At 49.7% G+C, this 22,058-nt stretch overlaps 1 protein-coding gene across 1 annotated transcript in view; it reads left to right on the plus strand.

Annotated features, from left to right (window-relative positions):
* Positions 1-399: 399 nt before the first annotated feature.
* CPS1 (carbamoyl-phosphate synthase 1) overlaps positions 400-22,058 on the plus strand; it is a 244,199-nt gene continuing 222,540 nt past the window's right edge. Inside the window, 1 exon segment of the mRNA XM_060257389.1 lies at positions 400-525. Within this exon segment, the coding sequence (XP_060113372.1) occupies positions 400-525 (126 nt within the window).

Consider the following 22,058-nt stretch of genomic DNA (forward strand, 5'->3'; position numbering starts at 1 on the left):
TCCAGAAATTAGTGTCAGTTATCAGTTGTCTGTTGCCGGCATGGCTGTCCCTTACCTAAAAGTTGACCCAACAAGTTGAGTTGAGTTGGCAGTCCCATTGTAATTCTCTCCACCTTCCAGCAGGGGCAGAGTTGACATTTGGTCTGAGATGCAACTGGAAAGGGAATCACGGTTCTAAAAAAAATGGCATTAGTCACACCTACCGGGAGGAGTGGAAAAGGTGGAGTCAACCTGGACCCTTTTAATGGGAGAATGAATGAAAATGCAGCTTAAAGGCTGAGCCCTTAAAGTCAGCACACGACCCTCTCCTTCAGCTTTGCTTCTGTATACAATTGCTTGACTTTGGTACCTGACTGTCATTAAACAACTCCCACCCCCCCAAGTTGCCGTTTCTTCAAGATGACAAGGATCTTGACCGTTTGCAGAATGGTGAAAACGTTAAAAGGTGGAGATGGTATTTCCCATAGGGCTTCTCATCACAACTGGCGCTTTTCAAGGACTGGCGTCCGATCCCTGAGTATGAAGGTAATTGTGGCTTCTTGTTAATTCATTGACTTGTCTTCCCCCTCTATTTCTTTTCTGTATGGGACATGCTGAGAAAGAGAGAGAGGGAGAGAGAGAGAGAGGGCTGCAGATAATATCCTTGTGGCGTGCAAACAAATACCTGAGCTCAGCGAAGGTTCTAAGTTCCAGTTTATTAACAGCAGTTGACCGAAGGATGTGTTGACTTAGTAAATACTTGTGTGTACCTTGAGTTGTAAACTATAGAATACATTCCTTAGGAAGCTGAAGGTTTGCCACACTGTGAAAATGGACCAGAGATCTTCAAAACACTCAAGTGCAGTGGCCGATAGACATGATGAGGACCTTTGCCAAGGAATGGGGGAAACCCCTAGTCTTGTCTGTTTCACTTTAAGCCTCTTCTCCATATCTCTTTATACATATGGGCAATAGTTGTAACTCTTTTGGTGCAGGTAGATGGTCAACTGGTCGCTTAGGATGTTGTTTTTTACAGGAGAGAACTAAAGCAACACCAACGCGCTAGTTGAGCAATTGCATGCTAATAGAACCACATCCAGTTTGGGCCAGCCAGAACTGAAAGCCAAATCCAGGGCCCGCCAGAGCTAAAGGCACCACAAAGATGATTGGGGTCAGACAGCAATTTTTCTCCAGCCCGCTTTGGCAAGAGATCCTGGATCTCTCTTTTGCCATCTGGGGCTGGATCAGTGGTCACTGGGGGTGTATGTGTGTAGGGGAGGTATTTGTGAAGTTCCTGCATTGTGCAGGGAGTTGGACTAGGTGGCCCTGGAGGTCCCTTCCAACTCTGTGGTTCTCCTCCACAGTCCTCCATTATTGTTTCTTGCCAGCTCCACATGGTTTGATCGAGTTTGAAAATAAGACACCGATTACACAAGTTAGAGCCGTGAAAAAAAGGTCGTGGTTTCTTACGTTGTGTTTGCCTTTTTCATGGTAAAAACACCCACTGGCCTTTTATTTTTGCAAGAAAGTAGCGATATATCATATTTTATTGGGTTTTCAAGGTAAAATGCAAAGGAAAAGTGTAGGAAAAGGGGAAAAAAGAGAAATGTAACATAACATCCATAAACATTAATAGCCCCATGGTGCAGAGTGTTAAAGCTGCAATACTGCAGTTCTAAGCTCTGCTCATGACCTGAGTTCGATCCCGGCGGAAGCTGGGTTTTCAGGTAGCCGGCTCCAGGTTGACTCAGCCTTTCATCCTTCCGAGGTGGGTCAAATGAGTCCCCAGCTTGCTGGGAGGAAAGTGCAGATGACTGGGGAAGGCAATGGCAAACCACCCCGTAAAAAGTCTGCCGTGAAAACGTTGTGAAAGCAACGTCACCCCCGAGTCAGAAACGACTGGTGCTTGCACAGGGGACCTTTCTTTTCCTTTCCATAAACATTTTTACTATTGTGATATATTTTTGCAAGAAATTAGATGCAACTTAGGACATCACAAGAGCTTTGCTAGATCAAGGAAGTAGTTGCTGACTCCATTCACCAGATGCTTTCAGAATTCTGTTCCTGGTGCTAGTGAATAAATGTTGGGATTGTTTCACAGCGGCATTTCTGTTTTAATGGTGTTTGGTAGATAAGGAACCGAGGTCCATCTCCAGCTCCTTTCTAACCTACCACTCTTCATGGAACTGGGATCTGGGAAACCCCCCTCCCCACATCTTCTGGGCACGGGGCAGGGGTCACTGGGGTGTTTGTGGGGGGAGGCATTTGTGAAGTTCCTGCATTGAGCAGGGGGTTGGACTAGATGACCCTGGAGATCCCTTCCATGATTTTATGAGCTTATGCTGGGAGTAGGTGTGCTAGCTCTGGATTGGGAAACATCTGGAAATTTTGGGGATGGATAACAGGGTTTGAGGAGGGGAGGGCCTTCAGTGGGGTATAGAGGCTCCTAAAGCAGCCATTTTCTCCAGGTGAACTGATAGAGTGGCTTCCTCATGAGGTGGTGGGTTCTCCTTCTCTGGAGGTTTTTCAAGAGAGGCTAGAAGGCCACCTGACAGCCATGCTGACTCTGTGAACTTGGGCAGATCACGGGAAGGAGGGCAGGAAGGGTCACATCTGGGCTTCATTCTCCTGACCCCTTCTTACATCCCCAAGGAAATTCTGTTGCTACTTTGGGGTCAGGCAGCAGTTTTCCTCCAGGCCAGTTTTGTCACGGATCGTGGAGGGTTTTGTGTGTGTGTGCCTTGCCATTTTCTGGACATAGAGAAGGGATCACTGGGTGTATCTGTGTGTGAGGGAGGTGTTTGTGAGTTTCCTGCATGGTGCAGGGGGTTGGACTAGATGACCCTGAAGGTGCCTTCGAGCCCCATGATTTGATGGTCTCCATCACCTGGAGATCAGCTGTAATTTCAGGAGCTCTCCAGCTACCACCTGGAGACTGGCAACCCTAGCTGGGAGGTGGCTGAGAAAGTCCTCCCCTGTGGCTGTCCAGTTGTGCTCTAGTCAGGGAAAGCAGCTCGATGGTTTTCTGTGGCATTTTGCATCATGGGTAATGTGTATTTTGGTGCTAAGAGCTCAGGAGGGACGGTGGCTCAGTGGTAGAGCATCTGATTGGCAAGCCGAAGGTCCCAGGTTCAAATCCCGGCATCTCCAACTAAAAAGGGTCCAGGCAAGTAGGCATGAAAAACCTCAGCTTGAGACCCTGGAGAGCGGCTGCCAGTCTGAGTAGACAATACTGACTTTGATGGACCAAGGGTCTGATTCAGTATAAGGCAGCTTCATGTGTATGAAGGGGAGGGATGGTGGCTCAGTGGTAGAGCATCTGCTTGGTAAGCAGAAGGTCCCAGGTTCAATCCCCGGCATCTCCAACTAAAAAGGGTCCAGGCAAAACAGGTGTGAAAAACCTCAGCTTGAGACCCTGGAGAGCCGCTGCCAGTCGGAGTAGACAAGACTGACTTTGACGGACTGAGGGGGGTCTGATTCAGTATAAGGCAGCTTCATATGTTCAGAATAGGAAGATGGAGGCCTGAACCACACCTGGCAGTAACTAGAGGAGAAGTCTTCCTCTCCCCTCCCCGCCAAGCTGGGAGTTTGTGTCTGTCTTCTTTAGACATGCAGGCCAAATAGTGACCTGCCCAGTTTTTGCCCAGAAGCCAAATCAATGTGTTTTCATTGATCTGCTTACACTCGGTTTGGGGGGAAGCTATCAGCAAATCTTACCCGAATCACTGTTATTTTCTACCTTGACCTAATCTAAGCAGCCAAAGGTAATGAACTTTGTGAAAGCCTGGTACAGGCACACTTTAGTCTACAAAGAAACGATGGGATGTGTATCGTGTCTGGATCCGCGGCTAAAGACTACCAGAATGAGGAATGGATTAAAACTAGTTATTGTGAACAGCAATCTTGCACAGGGGTGGCCTAACTGTGGCTCAGGAGGCACATGTGGCTCTTTCACACATATTGTGTGGCTCTTGAAGCCCCCCCCCCGCCCTGCGCTATTGGCCGGCTTGGAGAAGCCATTTGCCAGCAGTTTGGAAAATGCATTTAAAGTTGTTTTCTTTCCACCTCTCAGTTCTCCATCTATTTTTCTTTCTTCCTTCCTTCCTTCCTTCCTTCCTTCCTTCCTTCCTTCCTTCCTTCCTTCCTTCCTTCCTTCCTTCCTTCCTTCCTTCCTTCCTTCCTTCCTTCCTTCCTTCCTTCCTTCCTTCCTTCCTTCCTTCCTGCCATCTTCCACAGCTCTCAAACATCTGATGTTTATTTTGTGTAGCTCCTGTTTGGTGTACTGGTTAAGTGTGCGGATTCTTATCTGAGAGAACCGGGTTTGATTCCCCACTCCTCCACTTGCAGCTGCTGGAATGGCCTTGGGTCAGCCATAGCTCTTGCGGAGCTGTCCTTGAAAGGGCAGCTGCTGTAAGAGCTCTCTCAGGCTCACCTATCTCACAGGGTGTCTGTTTTGGGGGGGGGAAGGTAAAAGAGATTGTGAGCTGCTCCGAGACTCAGAGATTCAGAGTATGGGGCGGGATAGAAATCCAATATCATCATCATCATCATCATAATCTGCTTCTTCTTTTGCCTCTTCTTCCTCTTCCTCCTCCATTAAGCAAGTTTCGCCACCCCTAATCTTCCACAACGGTCTCTATGCTTGTACTAGAATAAACTAAAACGGTGGGATCTTAGATGGATTTGCCAACTCCAGCTTGGGAAATTCCTGGAGATTTTTTTTTTTTGGGGGGACCTGGAAGGGTGGAATTTGGTGAGGGGAAGGAGATCAGCAGGGTTGTGTGGCGTGGAGTCCACCCTTTGAAGGTGCCCTTTTCTCCAGGGGAAGGGATCCCTTGTAGTCTGGAGATAAGCTATAATTCTCCAGGTCGCACCTGGAGGAGAGAAACCCTGACCTTAAGGCAAGACCATCAATAACCAGTGGTCAAAAATAAGGGAATGTCTCAAAGTTGCAAATTCTATCACTATATCCTCTGATATGCTGAACCTGGGATCCAGGCTTATCTTCCTAAACCAAGAAGGGACCCTCAGAATGAAAAATTGTGTTCTTAAAACCACAAGAGGGCAGAAGAGAGCCACAGTTCCCTTTGCTGAGGACGGGTGACACTTTATGCGAGACTTGCTGGATGTGCAGACCCCAGTCCAGGCCTGTGTCTTGTTGTGGTGTTACATAGCACCGTCCCAAAAACAAGTTAATCAGGCTAAGGAGTTAGAATCGTAGAATCCTAGAGTTGGAAGAGACCGCCAGGATTATCTAGTCCAACCCCCTGCACAATGCAGGAAACTCACAAACCTCTCCCCCTAAATTCACAGGATCCTCATTGCTGTCAGATGGCCATCTAGCCTCTGGTTAAAAACTTCCAAGGAAGGAGAACCCACCACCTCCCAAGGAGGAAGCCTGTTCCACTGAGGAACCCCTCTAAACTCACAAACACCTCCCCCTAAATTCACAGGATCTTCATTGCTGTCGGATGGCCATCCAGCCTCTGTTTAAAAACCTCCAAGGAAGGAGAGCCCACCACCTCCCAAGGAGGAAGCCTGTTCCACTGAGGAACCCCTCTAAACTCACAAACACCTCCCCCTAAATTCACAGGATCTTCATTGCTGTCGGATGGCCATCCAGCCTCTGTTTAAAAACCTCCAAGGAAGGAGAGCCCACCACCTCCCAAGGAGGAAGCCTGTTCCACTGAGGAACCCCTCTAAACTCACAAACACCTCCCCCTAAATTCACAGGATCTTCATTGCTGTCGGATGGCCATCCAGCCTCTGTTTAAAAACCTCCAAGGAAGGAGAGCCCACCACCTCCCGAGATAGCCTGTTCCACTGAGGAACCACTCTAAACTCACAACACCCTCCCCCTAAATTCACAGAATCTTCATTGCTGTCAGATGGCCATCTAGCCTCTGCTTAAAAACCTCCAAGGAAGGAGAGTCCACCACCTCCCAAGGAGGAAGCCTGTTCCACTGAGCAATTGCTCTAACTGCCAGGAAGTTCTTCCTAATGTTGACCTGGAAACTCTATTGATGTAATTTCAACCTGTTGGTTTTGGTCTTACTTTCTGGGGCCACAGAAAACAAACAAGTTGTGCACCCCTTCCCTGCCACACCTTGCGTGAGATAGAGAAGGCAGAGAAAGAATTCCCTTTCTCCCTTTCTCACAATACAAGAACTTGTGGACACTCATTGAAATTGCTGAGCAGTCTGGTTAGAACGGATAAAAGGAAGTCCTTCACCCAAAGGGTGATTCACACATGGAATTCACTGCCACAGAAGGTGGTGGCAGCTACATGCATAGATGGCTTCAACATGGGATGGGATAAACATCTGGAGCAGAGGTCCATCAGTGGCTATTAGCCAAAGGGTATAGATGGAACTCTCTGTCTGGGGCAGTGATGCTCTGTATTCTTGGTGCTTGGGGGGAGGGGGCAATAGTGGGAAGGCTTCTAGTGTCCTGGCCCCACTGATGGACCACCTGATGACACCTAGGTTTTTGGCCACTGTGTGACCCAGAGTGTTGGACTGGATGGGCCATTGGCCTGATCCAACATGGCTTCTCTTATGTTCTTATGACTCAGAGTGTTGGACTGCAGGGGCCATTGGCCTGATCCAACTGGGCTTCTCTTATGTTCTTATGACTGGGGCAGTGATGCTCTGTATTCTTGGTGCTTGGGGGGAGGGGGCAATAGTGGGAAGGCTTCTAGTCTCCTGGCCCCACTGATGGACCACCTGATGACACCTAGGTTTTTGGCCACTGTGTGACCCAGAGTGTTGGACTGGATGGGCCATTGGCCTGATCCAACTGGGCTTCTCTTATGTTCTTATGACTGGGGCAGTGATGCTCTGTATTCTTGGTGCTTGGGGGGAGGGGGCAATAGTGGGAAGGCTTCTAGTGTCCTGGCCCCACTGATGGACCACCTGATGACACCTAGGTTTTTGGCCACTGTGTGACCCAGAGTGTTGGACTGGATGGGCCATTGGCCTGATCCAACATGGCTTCTCTTATGTTCTTATGACTCAGAGTGTTGGACTGCAGGGGCCATTGGCCTGATCCAACTGGGCTTCTCTTATGTTCTTATGACTGGGGCAGTGATGCTCTGTATTCTTGGTGCTTGGGGGGAGGAGGCAATAGTGGGAAGGCTTCTAGTCTCCTGGCCCCACTGATGGACCACCTGATGACACCTAGGTTTTTGGCCACTGTGTGACCCAGAGTGTTGGACTGGATGGGCCATTGGCCTGATCCAACTGGGCTTCTCTTATGTTCTTATGACTGGGGCAGTGATGCTCTGTATTCTTGGTGCTTGGGGGGAGGGGGCAATAGTGGGAGGGGTTCTAGTGTTCTGGCCCCACTGATGGACCACCTGGGGTTTTTGGACACTGTGTGACACAGAGTGTTGGACTGGATGGGCCATTGGCCTGATCCAACATGGCTTCTCTTATGTTCTTATGACTGGGGCAATGATGCTCTGTATTCTTGGTGCTTGGGGGGACACAGTGGGAGGGTTTCTAGTCTCCTGGCCCCACTGATGGACCACCTGATAACACCTGGGTTTTTTGGCCACTGAGTGACCCAGAGCGTTGGACTGGATGGGCCATTGGCCTGATCCAACATAGCTTCTCTTATGTTCTTATGACACAGAGTGTTGGACTGGAGGGGCCATTGGCCTGATCCAACATGGCTTCTCTTATGTTCTTATGACTGGGGCAGTGATGCTCTGTATTCTTGGTGCTTGGGGGAAAGGGGGCAACAGTGGGAGGGCTTCTAGTGTCCTGGCCCCACTGGTGGACCTCCTGATGGCACCTGGGTTTTTTTGGCCACTGTGTGACACAGAGGGTTGGCCTGGAGGGGCCATTGGCCTGATCCAACATGGCTTCTCTTATGTTCTTATGACTGGGGCAGTGATGCTCTGTATTCTTGGTGCTTGGGGGAAAGAGGGAAACAGTGGGAGGGCTTCTAGTGTCCTGGCCCCACTGATGGCCCTCCTGATGGCACCTGGGTTTTTCGGCCACTGTGTGATACAGAGTGTTGGACTGGATGGGCCAGTGGCCTGATCCAACAAGGCTTCTCTTATGTTCTTATGTGACACAGAGTGTTAGACTGGAGGGGCCATTGGCCTGATCCAACATGGCTTCTCTTCTGTTCTTACGCTAAGTGGAATCAAGCCTCTGTAATTCTACCATGACTGCAGGGACCAGTTCGTAGTGCTGCAGGGATCACACAGCTTGGTTTTCTCCTAGGGCTCTTGTAACTTCCCATTCCATCCCTGACCACTGCTGTTGATGGGCCCTCCCTTCTCAGCCACAGCAAGAAAAGACCTGCAAGATCAGATGCAAATGGGTGAGTGGCCTGTGTGTGCCAGGTCCCTTCCAGAATCCAACAAGGGAGTCTTCAAGACAACTATCTTGCCTTATGACTGGTCCGTCCCACCCCCACCAGCTGGTGTTCCAAGGGTTTTGCCACCTTTTCAGCATGGAGAGTCCATTAGCTAACAACTGCTGATGGATGAAGCCTTCCTGAATTTCTCCACAAGTGCAATCAATATACTGCGATAAGCACCATGGACAACTCTCCGTTTAAGGATAGTTTAATATTTGTGGCAGTGGTGGAAAGGACCATCAAGCCACAGCTGACGCAGAGCAATCCCAGGAGCTCTTCAAGGCAAGGGGCAAGCAGAGGTGGTTTGTCCTTGCCTTCCTCTGCGTAGTAACCCTGGGCTTCCTTGGTGGTCTCCCATCCAAGCACTAACTAGGGTTGACCCGGCTTAGCTTCTGAGCTCTGATGGGATCAGGCTAGCTTGCACCTTCCAGATCAGGGCATAAGAACATAAGAGAAGCCATGTTGGATCAGGCCAATGGCCCATCCATTCCAACACTCTGTGTCACATAAGAACATAAGAGAAGCCCTGTTGGATCAGGCCACTGGCCCCTCCAGTCCAACACTCTGGGTCACACAGGGGCCAAAAAACCCAAGTGCCATCAGGAGGTCCGCCAGTAGGGCTAGAAGCCCTCCCACTGTGCCCCCACAAGCACCAAGAATGCAGAGCATTGTTGCCCCAAACATAAGAACATAAGAGAAGCCATGTTGGATCAGTCCAAACCCAAGTGCCATCAGGAGGTCCATCAGTGGGACCAGGACACCAGAAGCCCTCACCCTGTTGCCCCTCCCAAGCACCAAGAATACAGAGCATCACTGCCCCAGACAGAGAGTTCCAACAATACGCTGTGGCTAATAGCTACTGATGGACCTCTGCTCCAGATGTTTTTCCAATCCTTGTGAATTGGGTGGCTCATGCTTTGAGTCCATCAGGGGCTATTAGCCAGGCTATTGTTAGAACTCTCTGTCTGGGGCAAGTAATGCTCTGTATTCTTGGTGCTTGGGGGGGCACAGTGGGAGGGCTTCTAGTATCCTGGCCCCACTGGTGGACCTCCTGATGGCGCCTGTTTTTTTGACCACTGGACTTCCTTGGTGGTCACCCATCCAAGCACTAACTAGGATCGATCCTGCTTAGCTTCTGAGGTCTGATGGGATCAGTCTAGCCTGCGCCTTCTAGGTTAGGGCAAAAAACATACAGAGGTGGTTTGCTATTGCCTGCCTCTGCGTAGCAACCCTGGACCTCCTTGGCCGTCTCTCACCCAAGTATTGACCAGGGTTGACCCCGCTTAGCTTTTGAGATCTGTTGAGGTCATGCTACCTATCACGTCATATTTAGTGAATAAATTTGCATTAGTACGCTTTTAACGTTACTAAAGAACTGCATGCATAAAACAACTTACTCAAAGCATGAGCTATCCCATTCACAAGGATCCAAACTCGAGAGCCAGTTTGGTGTAGTGGTTAAGTGCACGGATTCTTATCTGGGAGAACCGGGTTTGATTCCCCACTCCTCCACTTGCAACTGCTGGAATGGCCTTGGGTCAGCCATAGCTCTTGCAGGAGTTGTCCTTAAAAGAACCAGTTTGGTATAGTGGTTAAGTGTGTGGACTCTTATCTGGGAGAACCGGGTTTGATTCCCCACTCCTTTACTTACAGCTGCTGGAATGGCCTTGGGTCAGCCATAGCTCTCGCAGGAGTTGTCCTTGAAAGGGCAGCTGCTGGGAGAGCCCTCTCAGCCCCACCCACCTCATAGGGTGTCTGTTGTGTGTGTGTGGGGAAGGAAGAGGAGATTGTGACCACTCTGAGACTTTGAGATTCAGAGTATAGGGTGGGATATAAATCCAATTTCTTCTTCTTCTTCTTCTTCTTCTTCTTCTTCTTCTTCTTCTTCTTCTTCTTCTTCTTCTTCTTCTTCTTCTTCTTCTTCTTCTTCGCTGGTAGAAAGAGTGCTGTAATAATGTCAATTTACCAGTTACAGTTTTTACACTAATTCAGTCACGTTTGCAAGCCGGCTGTATAGTTATGCATATGCCGCTAACAAAACAAATTCCCTCTCCAAACTCGCATTGAACCGAAGAGATTTTGCTGGTACCTCGGGAAGGCAGCAGAGATTTCTAATAAATCGCAGGCACCAGGGGATATTCATAATAAGCGGGCATTTCCTAGGAACGGGGGCAAGCGGCTGTGAACTTTCCTGCTCGTGGAGAGATACAGACGCCTCTCCTGATGGAGCCCAGATCATTCAATGCCCATCTGAAGCCTTGAAACTCGAGGGGCGGGGTGGGGGGGCTTATAAAGAGAACAACTGAGTGAAGCAATAAATAGGGAGCTTGTAACCAACACAGCCGACTGGGCAGAGGAGTGGCTGGGGAGAGAGCCATAAAAGCACCAGGAGCAAAGGGGAGAAATGTAATTAAAGGAGGAGAAAAATATGGGAAGCTGCCTTAAAAAAACCCCTCTTTTCAGTGTGGAAAGGACTCCATCGATAGATTTGAAGCAGGCAGAAAATAAATCTGAAGATTCTTTTGCTGGAAGGAGAGAGAGTTGAAGGGAGGAGCAGCCTTGTGGGAGGTCAGCTGCGGGAAGGTAGTTTCAAAGGGCTGAGTCGAAGGGCACGCTGCACTGGAAATTCCTCTATTGTAGGCAGGGGTAGAAGAAGAAGATATTGGATTTATATCCCGCCCTCCACTCCGAAGAGTCTCAGAGCGGCTCACAATCTCCTTCATCTTCCTCCCCCACAACAGACACCCTGTGAGGTGGGTGGTTCTGAAGAGGGCTCTCACAGCAGCTGCCCTTTCAAGGACAACCTCTGCCAGAGCTATGGCTGACCCAAGGCCATTCCAGCAGTTGCAAGTGGAGGAGGGGGGAATCAAATCCGGTTCTCCCAGATAAGAGTCTGCACACTTAACCACTACACCAAACTGGCTCTCTTTAGAAGAAGATATTGTATTTATACCTCGCTTTTCACTCCAAAGCTCAGAGTGGTTCACAATCTCCTATATCTTCTCCCCCCAAAACAGACTCTCCTGTGAGGTGGGTGGGGCTGAGAGAACACTTACAGCAGCTGCCCTTTCAAAGACAATCTCTGCCAGAGTTATGGCTGACCCAAGGCCATTCCAGCAGGTGCAAGTGGAGGAGTGGGGTATCAAACCCAGTTCTCCCAGATAAGAGTCTGCACACTTAACCACTACACCAAACTGGCACCTGGGCAGTATAATAAAAAGTAGAGACATCACCCTGCCCACAAAAGTCCGTATAGTCAAAGAGATGGTATTCCCAGTAGTAATGTATGGCTGTGAGAGCTGGACCATAAGGAAGGCTGAGCACAGAAGAATACATGCTTTCAAGCTGTGATGCTGGAGAAGACTCTTGAGAGCCCCTTGGACTGCAAGAAGATCAAATCAATCAGTCCTAAGGGAAATCAACCCAGACTGTTTCCTGGAAGGTCAGATGCTGAAGCTCAAATCCTTTGGCCACCAAATGAGAAGGAAGCACTCCCTGGAGAAGACCCTGATGCTGGGAAAGACAGAAGGCAAAAGATGAAGGGGACGGCAGAAGATGAGATGGCTGGACAGTGTTACTGATGTAACAAACACGAATTTGAACAGACTTCGGAGGATGGTGGAAGACAGGAGGGCCTGGCGTGACTTGGTCCATGGGGTCGCAAAGAGTCGGACTCGACTGTGCGACTGAACAACAAAAAGCAGGGGTGGAATTCTATCAGGAGCTCCTTTGCATATTAGGCCACACACCCCTGATGTAGCGAATCCTCCAAGAGCTTACAAGGCTCTTTTTTTGTAAGCTCTTGAAGGATTGGCTACATCAAGGGGGTGTGTGGCCTAATATGCAAAGGCGCTCCTGCTAGAATTCCACCCCTGATTGCAGGAAGACCAAATGGAAAGAAAAGAAAGAAGGTATGGGGTTTGGGCTGCCGGGTCCGACTCAGGAAATTGTTGGGGACTTTGGGGGTGGATCCAGGACCAAGGGTGTGAGCAGCACGACTGGACTCTGAAGAGAGTTCTGGCCATCCCATTTAATGAGACCGTTCTCCTTTTAAATCCCTTCTCTTCATTGGGAATAACAGAAGATAGGGGCACCTTCTTTGGGGGCCCATCGAATTGGGCCCCCTGCTCCAATCTTTTGGAAACTTGCACAAATCCTTTGCCTACACCCCCACCCCGACATCACCGAAAGGTGCCCTAAATTATATCCGCTCAGCATCTCCCTGCAAATGATTCTTGAATGGTCCTAATAAAACCTCACTCCCATCAGACGTAACAACAGGGTGCTCTTGTTACAAGCAAGATTGGGGTCCAGACAGCACACTGGAGACAAAGACGATTTTCATCATATGGGCTTCTGACAGTCAACGCTCTCCTTGTTAAGTTATTTTGTTGATTATCTTACTCTGGACCGGCCCTAGGCAGACTCAAGCCCTGCTGCCCTCCTCCACAGCCCTGCCCGCCTTCTCCCACCCTTCCCCACCAGGTCTATTTCAATGCCTGGAAAGGGGTGGTGGAGCACAGTGCTCCCGGGGCTATGTAAAGCTGCCCCCTCGCCAATCAACTGACCGACGGGTAAAACGGTGCCAGAGATCCCTGGCTCCTATGTCGGCCCTCTGGCGCACTCATTGTCAGTGCCGGGGCGAGGGGGCAGGCCAGCAGAAACGGGAATTACGAGTGACAAGTGGGGGGGGGCACCTTTACATAGCCTGGGGAGTGCAGCACTCCACTGCCCCTCCCCTGGCATTGAAATAGACCTGGTGGGGAAGGGAGCGTGGAGGAGGCTGGCGAGCACAGGAAAACTAGGCATTTGCCTAGGGGCGGGAGAGAGGGGGAAGGCCGGATTCGAGGCCCCTGCCCTGCCGAGTTTGTGTGGTGATGGGAAATGCTGTCAAAGTGCTGCCAACCCCATCGGTTTTTCAAGGCAAGGAATGTTCAGAGGTGGTTAGCCATGGCCTGCCTCTGCGTAGCCGTCTTTGACTTCCTTGGTTGTCTCCCGTCCAAATACTAACCACAGCCGGCCCTGATTAGCCTCCAAGATCTGAGGAGATCAGGCTAGCTTGGGCCCATCCAGATCAGAGCAAAAGGCAGACAGAGGTGGTTGGCCATTGCCTGCCTCTGCGTACCAACCCTGGGCTTCCTTGGTGGTCTCCCATCCAAGTTCTAACCAGGGCTGATTCTGCTTAGCTTCCGAGATCTGAGGAGATCAGGCTAGCTTGGGCCATCTGGGCTGGGTCAGATGATCAGAGGTGGTTAGCCATTGCCTGCCTCTGCGTAGCCACCTTGGACTTCCTTGGTGCTCTCCTGTCCAAATACGAATCGCAGCGGACCCTGCTTAGCCTGCGAGATCTGATGAGATCAGGCTAGCTTGGGTCCTTCCAGATCAGAGCAAAAGTCATACAGAGGTGGTTGGCCATTGCCTGCCTCTGCATAGCACCCCTGGACTTCCTTGGTGGTCTCCCACCCACGTACGACCCAGGGCCAACCCTGCTTAGCTTCCAGGATCTGATGAGATTGGGCTAGCCTGATCAACCCAGGTCAGGGCAGAGACAAAACAGAGGTGGTTTGCCATTGCCTGCCTCTTCATAGTATCCGTGGACTTCCTTGGTGGTCTCCCATCCAAATACTAACTAGAGTTGACCCTGCTTAGCTTGTGAGACCTGAGGAGGCTGGGCTGGCCTAGGCCATCCGGGTCAGGGAAGATATCAGTGCATATACCTATTCTGTCAGGCATGACAGGGAGAGAAGCAAGAACCATCTCCCCTTGCCATGGGGCAACAGGGGGAAGGCTTTTAGTGTCCTGGTCCCACTGGTGGATCCTGGTGCCTGTTTTTTTTTTGGCCATTGTGTGACTCAAAGTGATGAACTGGATGGGCCATTGGCTTGATCCAACATGACTTCTCTTATATTCTTATTGTCTTCTTGGTGCTTAGGGGGCAACAGTATGAAGGTTTCTGGAGTTCAGGCCATGCTGGTGGACCTCCTGATGGCCCCTGAGTTTTGGCCACTGTGAGGTACAGAGTGTTGAACTGGATGAGCCATTGGTTTGATCCAACATGGCTTCTCTTACATTCTTATTGTCTTCTTGGTGCTTAGGAGGCAACAATGGGAGGGTTTCTGGAGTCCAGGTTATGCTGGTGGACCTCCTGATGGCCCCTGAGTTTTGGCCACTGTGGGGCACAGAGTGTTGAACTGGATGGGCCATTGGCTTGAGCCAACACGGCTTCTCTTATATTCTTATTGTCTTCTTGGTGCTTAGGGGGCAACAGTGGGAGGGTTTCTGGAGTTCAGGTCATGCTGGTGGACTTCCTGATAGCCCCTGAGTTATGGCCACTGTAAGACACAGAGTGTTGAACTGGATGGGCCATTGGCTTGATCCAACATGGCTTCTTTTATATTCTTATTGTCTTCTTGGTGCTTGAGGGGGGCAACAGTATGAGGGTTTCTGGAGTTCAGGCCATGCTGGTGGACCTCCTGATGACACCTGTTTTTTTGGCCACTGTGTGTACAGAGTGTTGGACAGGATGGGCCATTGGCCTGAATCCAGCATGGCATCTCTCATGTTCTTATGTTCTTAATGCTGATTTCTCAAACTGGATTCTACAAAGGAGACTTTGCTTTGGGATCTAAGTCATACTTTTTTGCGACTCGAAGATGGATGGAGGCCTCTTTAATTCCATTTCAAAGTGAAATCTCTCAGACAGGGAGTTGATTAGCCCGAGTGGCCTTTTCTAATAGCTTGTAAATCAATTTTTTTCTCTCTCTTTTTGCATTGGGGAAACAGCAGTGTATCTGTTGAGGGATGCGTGATAATGCCCACACTTGCAATTTGAGTCCAAATAATTGCTTTAGGAGTGCTGCATAAACAAATCTGTTCTTAAATAATGATTGCGATAAATCAAGAGCAGGGAAACACCTGCCTCTCTCAAAATGTTCTCAGGCTGGGTACCGTCCACCTCTGCGGCGGGCAGGAGGCCCTCTGGGTAGAGCTCGAAGGGGAAATTGCGCAAAAACTTGTGCTTACTAAAATTGCTACGCATGTTTATAGCACCCCAATCCTAGCCTTGTTTACGCAAAAAATAAACCCCACCGAGTTCAGTGGGAAGAAGTGAGAAGAACGTTATAAATATTACAGATGAGAAGCTCAGATATTTATTATATTCTGCCTTGACAGCAGTCCGGTGAGGATCTGGTGATTCTGTTCTCATTTTGGAGACAAGGAACTGAGGCTCAGCAGTTCTGAAATTGTTACCAACCCCAGAGGAGCCTCCTAACACTTTCTATGATTTCCCCCAACCTTTTCATCTTCCCATGTTGGCATCCACCCTGCCCCAGAGAGCTGGGCAAGCCATATGAAGGCCTCCACCCTCTGGTATTCTCAAAAGACTACAGTGACCATTGCGTTGGCTATACTCAAGCCTTATCTGGGCCAGGAGCTCACAGGAGCAGAGCTCTGGAACCTCTAAATTTTATTGTGCTCTTTCTTTCTCTCCCCCACCTCCCAAATACTTGCTTCTGGGCTCCATTGTTCACCACGCCCCCCCCCCCCCCCAATGATAATTTGGCCGAGCTCTAAGATTTGACAAACTTTCTAATATTCTCCTCCCCCCCCACACAAAAGAATTGGGAAATAACCAAAACATATCAAGCAGACATGGAAATTTTCATCCTGCCACTGTGGCCGCAAAGGAGAAAGTCACTGAAAAAGTATGATGGGAGTAAGGTTTTGTTATGATAGTTCTAACTCAAGAAGAATTCAAAGAACAGATAAAAGGAAGTCCTTCTTCACCCAAAGGGTGATTAACATGTGGAATTCACTGCCACAGGAGGTGGTGGCGGCTACAAGCATAGCCAACTTTAAGAGGGGATTGGATAAAAATATGAGCAGAGGTCCATCAGTGGCTATCAGCCACAGTGTGTGTGTGTGTGTGTGTGTGTGTGTCTGTCTGTCTGTTTGTCTATCTATCTATCTATCTATCTATCTATCATCTATCTATCTATCATCTATCTATCATCTATCTATCATCTATCTATCTATTTACCACTGTGTGATACAGAGTGTTGGACTGGATGGGCCACTGGCCTGATCCAACAGGGCTTCTCTTATGTTCTTATGTGACACAGAGTGTTGGACTGGATGGGCCACTGGCCTGATCCAACATGGCTTCTCTTATGTTCTTCTGTGACACAGAGTGTTGGACTGAATGGGCCACTGGCCTGATCCAACAAGGCTTCTGTTATGTTCTTCTGTGACACAGAGCATTGGACTGGATGGGCCATTGGCCTGTTCCAACATGGCTTCTCTTATGTTCTTCTGTGACACAGAGTGTTGGACTGAATGGGCCACTGGCCTGATCCAACAAGGCTTCTGTTATGTTCTTCTGTGACACAGAGCATTGGACTGGATGGGCCACTGGCCTGATCCAACAGGGCTTCTCTTATGTTCTTCTGTGACACAGAGCACTGGACTGGATGGGCCATTGGCCTGTTCCAACATGGCTTCTTTTATGTTCTTAAGGTAGATGCTGAGCTGATATAATTTAGTCCACCTTCTGGTGATGTCAGGGGGTATGGGGCATATGCAAATGAGCTCTGGCACCTCTTTTTCTACCAAATACTCCTGGCTCTACTTGAAAAGAGAGTTTAAGTAGAATATTCGTATTGTCTGTCGATGGCCTTCAGGGTAAGGTCTCAGAGGATCTCTGGTTCCATAGGACCACAAAAGCCCCTGGCCCAAGTTCTAATTAGGACTTTCAAACACCCCTGGTGCGCCATTCCATCTATTCAACTGGTTGCACCCAGGGCTGATTGCCCGTCAACCGGTTTGCTGTTTGTGAGCAGTCTGAACACGTTCAGAGGGTTGGTGGCTGGAAGTGCCATCCAGTTGCATCAAGGGTTCCCATGTCCAATTCAAGAAATATCTGGGGACTTGGAGGGCAGAGCCAGGAGACTTTGGGGGTGGAGCCAGGAGCAAGGTTGAGACAAGCATAACTGAACTCCAAAGGGCGTTTTGGCCGTCACATTTAACGGGACCACACACCTTTTAAATGCCTTCCACAGGAAATAATGAAGGAGAGGGGCACTTTCTTTGAGGGCTCACAGAATGGGGCTCTCTGGTCCAATCTTTTGGAAACTTGGAGGGTATTTTGGAGAGAGGTAGTAAATGCTGAAAATTTGGTGCTTCTCTCTCAAAAAGCAGCCCCCCCAGATACCCATGGATCAATTATCCATTCTTCCCTATGGGAATCAGTCTTCATAGGGTATAATGGAGTGCCCAGCAGACACTTCCTCCACCTGCCCCACTTTCTGATTACTCTGAAGTGGGTGGAGGGCCTCCAAAACGTGTGATCCCCTGCCCCCACCTGGGGATTGTCAACCCTAGTTGCGTCTGACATATGGCAACCTCTTGGGGTTTTGAAGGCAAAAGATGTTCCGAGGTGATTAGCCATTGCCTACCTCTGCAGAGGGACCCTGGACTTCCTTGGTGGTCTCCCAACTGTGGACTGACCAGGGCTGACCCTGTTTGGCTTCTGATAAGATTGGGGCAGTCTGGAGCGTTTGGATCAGGGAATAATTGTGTTCCATCAAGTCACAACTGACTAATGGCGATCCTAGGACCATGGGGATTTCAAGGGATGTTCAAAGGTGGTTTGCCATTGCCTGACACTGTGTAGAGACCACATACTGAGAGCCAGTTTGGTGTAGTGGTGAAGTGTGCAAACTCTTATCTGGGAGAACCGGGTTTGATTCCCCACTCCTCCACTTGCAGCTGCTGGGATGGCCTTGGGTCAGCCAGAGCTCTTTTATCTGGGAGAGCCGGGTTTGATTCCCCACTCCTCCACTTGCAGCTGCTGGAATGGCCTTGGGTCAGCCATAACTCTCATCTGGGAGAACCGGGTTTGATTCCCCACTCCTCCACTTGCAGCTGCTGGAATGGCCTTAGGTCAGCTCTCTTATCTGGGAGAACCAGGTTTGATTCCCCACTCCTCCACTTGCAGCTGCAGGAATGGCCTTGGGTCAGCCAGAGCTCTCTTATCTGGGAGAACTGGGTTGGATTCCCCACTCCTCCCCTTGCAGCTGCTGGAATGGCCTTGGGTCAGCCAGAGCTCTCTTATCTGGGAGAACCGGGTTTGATTCCCCACTCCTCCACTTGCAGCTGCTGGAATGGCCTTGGGTCAGCCAGAGCTCTCTTATCTGGGAGAACCGGGTTTGATTCCCCACTCCTCCACTTGCAGCTGCTGGAATGGCCTTGGGTCAGCCAGAGCTCTCTTATCTGGGAGAACCGGGTTTGATTCCCCACTCCTCCACTTGCAGCTGCTGGAATGGCCTTGGGTCAGCCATAGCTCTCGTAGGAGTTGTCCTTGAAAGGGCAGCTGCTGTAAGAGCTCTCTCAGCACCACCCACCTCACAGGGTGTCTGTTGCATGTGTGTGTGTGTGTGGGAAGGTAAAGGAGATTGTGACCGCTCTGAGATTCAGAGCATAGGGCGGGATATAAATCCAGTATCATCTTCTTCTTCCGAGTACTAATCAAGGCAGACCCTGCTTAGCTTCTGAACTCTGACAAGATCGGGCTATGCTGGGTTATCTGACTGCTCGTTACCTCTCAGGGCTTTTTGTGTAGCAGGAACTCCTTTGCATATTAGGCCACACACCCCTGATGTAGCCAATCTTCCAGGAGCTTCCAGTAGGCCCTGTACTAAGAGCTCTGTAAGCTCTTGGAGGATTGGCTACATCAGGCGGGTGTGGCCTAATATTCAAAGGAGCTCCTGCTACAAAAAAGCCCTGCAAATATTCAAACAAGGCAGTATGGTGCTGAACACAAGCTTATTCTGGCAGCTCCTCTTTCATCCTACCCCCCTCCACTACAACCTGTTCTCAGCATATGCCACATGGCCACCAGTGGTATAAATAGTGAGCAAATCAATTAGTCAGCCTGTAATTATAAGCAAACACTGCATTTTTTTAAAGTCTTACCATTTGGTGTTTGTATAAGCCCATGCTATCAGCGTTATCTCACGCCTGCATATTGTTGCCCAGGCGTGGGAGGAGAAGAAGAAGATATTGGATATATATCTTGCCCTGTACTCTGAATCTCTGGAGTCTCAGAGTGGTCACAATTTCCTTTACCTCCCCCCGCCCCCCACAACAGACACCCTGTGAGGTGGGTGGGGCTGAGAGGGCTCTCACACCAGCTGCCATTTCAAGGACAACTCCTGCGAGAGCTATGGCTGACACAAGGCCATTCTAGCAGCTGCAAGTGGAGGAGTGGGGAATCGAACCTGGTTCTCTCAGATAAGAGTCCATGCACTTCACCACTACACCAAACTGGCTCCCCGCACCCCACCATTCCGTACAGACCTGCTCCAACCATTCGTGATCCCAAGGTAGAATCAAAGTCACCTTCTGTGCAAGTACAAAAGGCACATCACGGAAAGGAAACAAATCACCACCACCATGAGTGCCATCTTGGATTTCGGGAGGGTATAATACAGTCCGCTCTCCAAATCAGCCGTTTTCTCCCAGGGAACTGATCTCCGTAGTCTGGAGGTCAGTCGAGATTTCTAGGCCCCACTCAGAGGTAACCATTTGCCCAACTGAAAGAGGAGAGTAGGGCAGGCAGAAGATACATTTCAAGGAAAAGGACTTTCCACAGACAAGTAGCTGTCTCTGGTGGCCTCCTGTCTTACTTTTGGGAGTGGGGGCACAGAGAGTGGAGCATTCTGAGGGATGTCATGGGTGGTGGATTGCTTAGTGTGGGGCAAGGTTGCCATGTCCTCCACAGCTGCCATAGAGTTTCCCCTCAAATTCCTAGAGCGTTCCCACGCACAACCATAGAGTTTCCCACAAAATTCTAGATCGACCCCACGTGATGTGCCCGGAGTGATACATCATTTCCGGGCACCAAAACTGAAGGTGTGAGCAGCCGTGACTCATGAAAAGTCATCCTCTGACATAAATCGTGTTAGTCTTTCAGCAGGAACTCTTTTGCCTATTAGGTCACACTCCCCAATATAGCCAATCCTCCAAAAGCTTACAGGGCTTTTTCTGTAGCAGGAACTCCTTTGCATATTAGGCCACACACCCCTGATGTAGCCAATCCTCCAAGAGCTTACAGGGCTCTTCTTACAGGGCCCACTGTAAGCTTCAGGAGGATTGGCTACATCAAGGGGGTGTGGCCTAATATGCAAAGGAGTGCCTGCTACAAAAAAGCCCTGCTCGTTTCTAACATCTGAAGCAATGAGCCGTGATGCATGAAAGCCCATACCTTCCCACAAATGTTGTTAATCTTTGTTCTTTTGTGTGTGTGTGCGTGCGAGTATATGCGTGTATGTGCGCTCATGTCTGGAAGTCATGGCTGACTTCTGGCGACCCCTGTTGGGACTTTGATTTTTTTCAGGGAGGTGGCTGGCTTGCCTGCCTCTGAGTCCCGCTCTTGGTATTCTAAGGAGGTCTCCCACCTTCTGAGAGATCTGACGAGATGGGGCTTGCTTGGGCTATCCAGGTCAGGGTAAATTTTGGTAGTCTTTAAGGAGATGGTGGCAGTTACATGCATCGATGGCTAAAAGAGGGGATTTTTTTTGGCTACTGTGTGATACAGAATGTTGGACTGGTTGGGCCACTGGCCTGTTACAACATGACTTCACTTATGTTCTTATGTCTGGGGCAGTGATGCTCTGGATTCTTGGTGCTTGGGGGGGGCGACAGTGGGAGGGCTTCTAGTGTCCTGGCCGCACTGGTGGACCTCCTAATGGCACCTGGTTTCTTTGGCCACCGTGTGACACAGAGTGTTGACCTGGATGGGCCACCGGCTTGATCCAACATGTCTTCTCTTATGTTCTTATGTGCTACTGGACTCTTTTCTAACATTTGACGAATTGAGAAGTGGTTCACAAAAGTTCCTACCCTGCTACAGATTTTCTTCATCTTTAAGGTCCTACTGGACTCTGACTCTTTTCTAACTTACGTTCGTTTCCCCTCGGCCTTGCACACTGCTTGCACAAGCATACTTCGGGATTTAGCAGCAATTACACGGCATTATCATCTTCTGTTTAACTAGGGGATTAGAGAGGAACGTAATAGGAGCCTTATGCTTCTGTGGAGGTGTCCGCAGCTCCCAGCCTCTTTGTAGTGTCTTGAAAGCAACATAACCAAAACATAGAACTTTAAGGCCTGCGCCTCTGTAAAAACGTTGACATCCCCTAAAATGAACAAAGACGGGTGTCCTGGCCCCACTGGTGGACCTCCTGATGGCAGCTGGCTTTTTGTTCACTGTGTGACACAGAGTGTTGGGCTGGATGGGCCATTGGCCTGATCCAACATGGCTTCTCTTCTGTTCTTATGTGACACAGAGTGTTGGACTGGAGGGGCCATTGGCCTGATCCAACAGGGCTTCTCTTATGTTCTTATGTGACACAGAGTGTTGGACTGGATGGGCCACTGGCCTGATCCAACATGGCTTCTCTTGTGTTCTTATGACACAGGGTGTTGGACTGGATGGGCCATTGGCCTGATCCAACATGGCTTCTCTTATGTTCTTATGTGACACAGGGTGTTGGACTGGAGGGGCCACTGGCCTGATCCAACATGGCTTCTCTTAGGTTCTTATGTGACACAGAGTGTTGGACTGGAGGGGCCACTGGCCTGATCCAACATGGCTTCTCTTATGTTCTTATGTGACACAGAGTGTTGGACTGGAGGGGCCACTG

This window comes from Heteronotia binoei, chromosome 16, assembly GCF_032191835.1.
Source record: "Heteronotia binoei isolate CCM8104 ecotype False Entrance Well chromosome 16, APGP_CSIRO_Hbin_v1, whole genome shotgun sequence".
NCBI lineage: Eukaryota > Metazoa > Chordata > Lepidosauria > Squamata > Gekkonidae > Heteronotia > Heteronotia binoei.